Raw genomic sequence first — 2,004 nt, forward strand, 5'->3', positions numbered from 1 at the left:
TCCGACTGCACGCGGCTCCCCAGGTCTCCGCTGAAGCCCGGCTCGGTGGCGTGGAAATCCCATGAGATAACGGGATTTCAGCCACACAGATGCTGGCCATGGGAAAGGGGGTCCCTGAAATAGGGTGATGGGTGAATGTGAGCCCCAAGGCCATGGTGTTCCTCCTGCCCACGGGGGGACAGCAGCAGTGGTCGGGTGCCGTGGTGACCGGTGATGGCCGGAGCGTGGGTACCACCTCTGGTCTCCACTTGTGCACTTTCCTGGAAGCACAGTGGCTGCACATCCCACCCCACACATCCCTGCATCCATCCTCAGCCAGCCCCACACCACTGCTGAGGGGCTCTGACCCAGCCCTGGGGGGACACAGGAGTCCCCTGAGTCGCTTTTCCCACCCCTTCCCCGCTGCACCAGGCGCTGACGATGCTGGAGACCATTTCCAAGAAGCCACCGCTACAACCACCACGTCGGCCCCGACCCGTCCCAAGGATGGTAGGTATCGAGGCATCAATGGGGACGCAGTGCCAGCCCTGGGGACGCTCTACACCGGCACAGGGTGGAAACAGAGGTGGCTTGGGCAGTGGCCAGTGGCTTCGGCAGTGCCTGAAGCACTGACCTGGAGCAGCCCACGAGAGGGGGAAAAGCCGTGCTGGTGGCACCGTTAAGCCGTGGCCACTCCCGGTGCCCCCAAGGCTGGTCCGGGCAGAGGAGGTGATGGACCTCAGGTGATGGACCTCGGTGGGGAGAGGAGGGGATGGTCCAATGGGGCTGAGCTGGGAACAGAGATTATTGTCTGTTCCTTCAACCTGAACATCCACCGCGATGCTTTGGGGGTCAGCCCCAGCTGTGATGCTGGCAAGTGGTAACCCCCTCGTGCCCCTGCCTGTGCAGAAGCAGTGGTGGAGCCGTGGGGAGCAGCAAACATCTGCCCAGCCTTGGAGAGACCAGGGCTCTTCTTGCCCTGGGGCCACCTGGCCAGGACGGGCCCCTTCTCTGCCAGCCCTGTGGAGCCAGCCCGACGGGTACCAACTGTCCCAGGGCGGTGGCAGGCAGGGAGAGGGGTACGCAGTGCTGGGGTGAGCATGGGCAGGGGCTGCCCCCGGGGCTGCCTCACCCCATCCCCTCCGCAGGGTCCATGCGCCTGGTGAACGGCAGCCACCGGTGCGAGGGGCGCGTGGAGATGTTCTACCTGTCCCAGTGGGGGACGGTGTGCGATGACGCCTGGGACCTGCGGGATGCCAAGGTGGTGTGCAGGCAGCTGGGCTGCGGGCACGCCGTGGCAGCCTGGGGGGAGGCACGCTACGGCCAGGGCACTGGCTACATCTTCCTCGACAACCTCAAGTGCAAGGGCCACGAGCCCTCGCTGCTGCGCTGCTCCCACATCCGCTGGGACGTCCACAACTGCGACCACTCCGAGGATGCCGGTGCCGTCTGCGGCATCCTATGACCACCCGCCCGCCGGGACCCTCGCGCAGGTACGGGGGGAACGGGGACGGTGGAGGGAGCTGGTGGCAATGCCCATGGAGAGGGGCTGAACCCTGGCTGCTGGTCAGGGACACTCACACTCTGCCTCAGTTTCCCCACTCGCCCTACGGAGGCACTGGCTGGGTCCCCTGTGAGTGTTTGGGCTCTGAGGATGGAAAAAGCCAGGTGAAGACCAGGCTTTCCTCTGCTCCTAAAATACTGGCTGAAGCTTCCCCACCCAGACTGGCCCTTGGAAAAACAAAATCATTTTTGGTGTGAAATCTGGTTGGTTTCAGCCATTTTATTTAAGAGATGAGGAAAGAAAAATGGATTTTCTGCTGTGAAAATGACGTTAGATTATACTTGGAAAATGTAAAAAGGGGCTGAAATCAAACCAGGATATTCCAGTGGCTCTGCAGTGAGTTGCTGCTGTTCTGCAATTTGCTTTGCAACCCCCCCAGCAATCCAAATACCCGTTTTTTCTTCCCATTTTGGCAGAAGAAATACCAAGTCCTCACCAATTTCCATGCAGCAGGAACGCAG

General features: G+C 61.5%; 1 protein-coding gene across 1 annotated transcript in view; it reads left to right on the plus strand.

Annotated features, from left to right (window-relative positions):
* Positions 1-1,444, plus strand: part of SSC4D (scavenger receptor cysteine rich family, 4 domains) — a 6,220-nt gene extending 4,776 nt beyond the window's left edge. The window contains exons 6-7 of the mRNA XM_009319332.1: positions 412-489; positions 1,128-1,444. Coding sequence (XP_009317607.1) covers positions 412-489; positions 1,128-1,444 — 395 coding nt within the window. The remainder of the gene's footprint in view (positions 1-411; positions 490-1,127) is intronic.
* The last annotated feature ends 560 nt before the right edge of the window (positions 1,445-2,004 follow it).

This window comes from Pygoscelis adeliae, unplaced genomic scaffold (assembly GCF_000699105.1).
Source record: "Pygoscelis adeliae isolate BGI_AS28 unplaced genomic scaffold, ASM69910v1 Scaffold282, whole genome shotgun sequence".
Classification (NCBI taxonomy): domain Eukaryota; kingdom Metazoa; phylum Chordata; class Aves; order Sphenisciformes; family Spheniscidae; genus Pygoscelis; species Pygoscelis adeliae.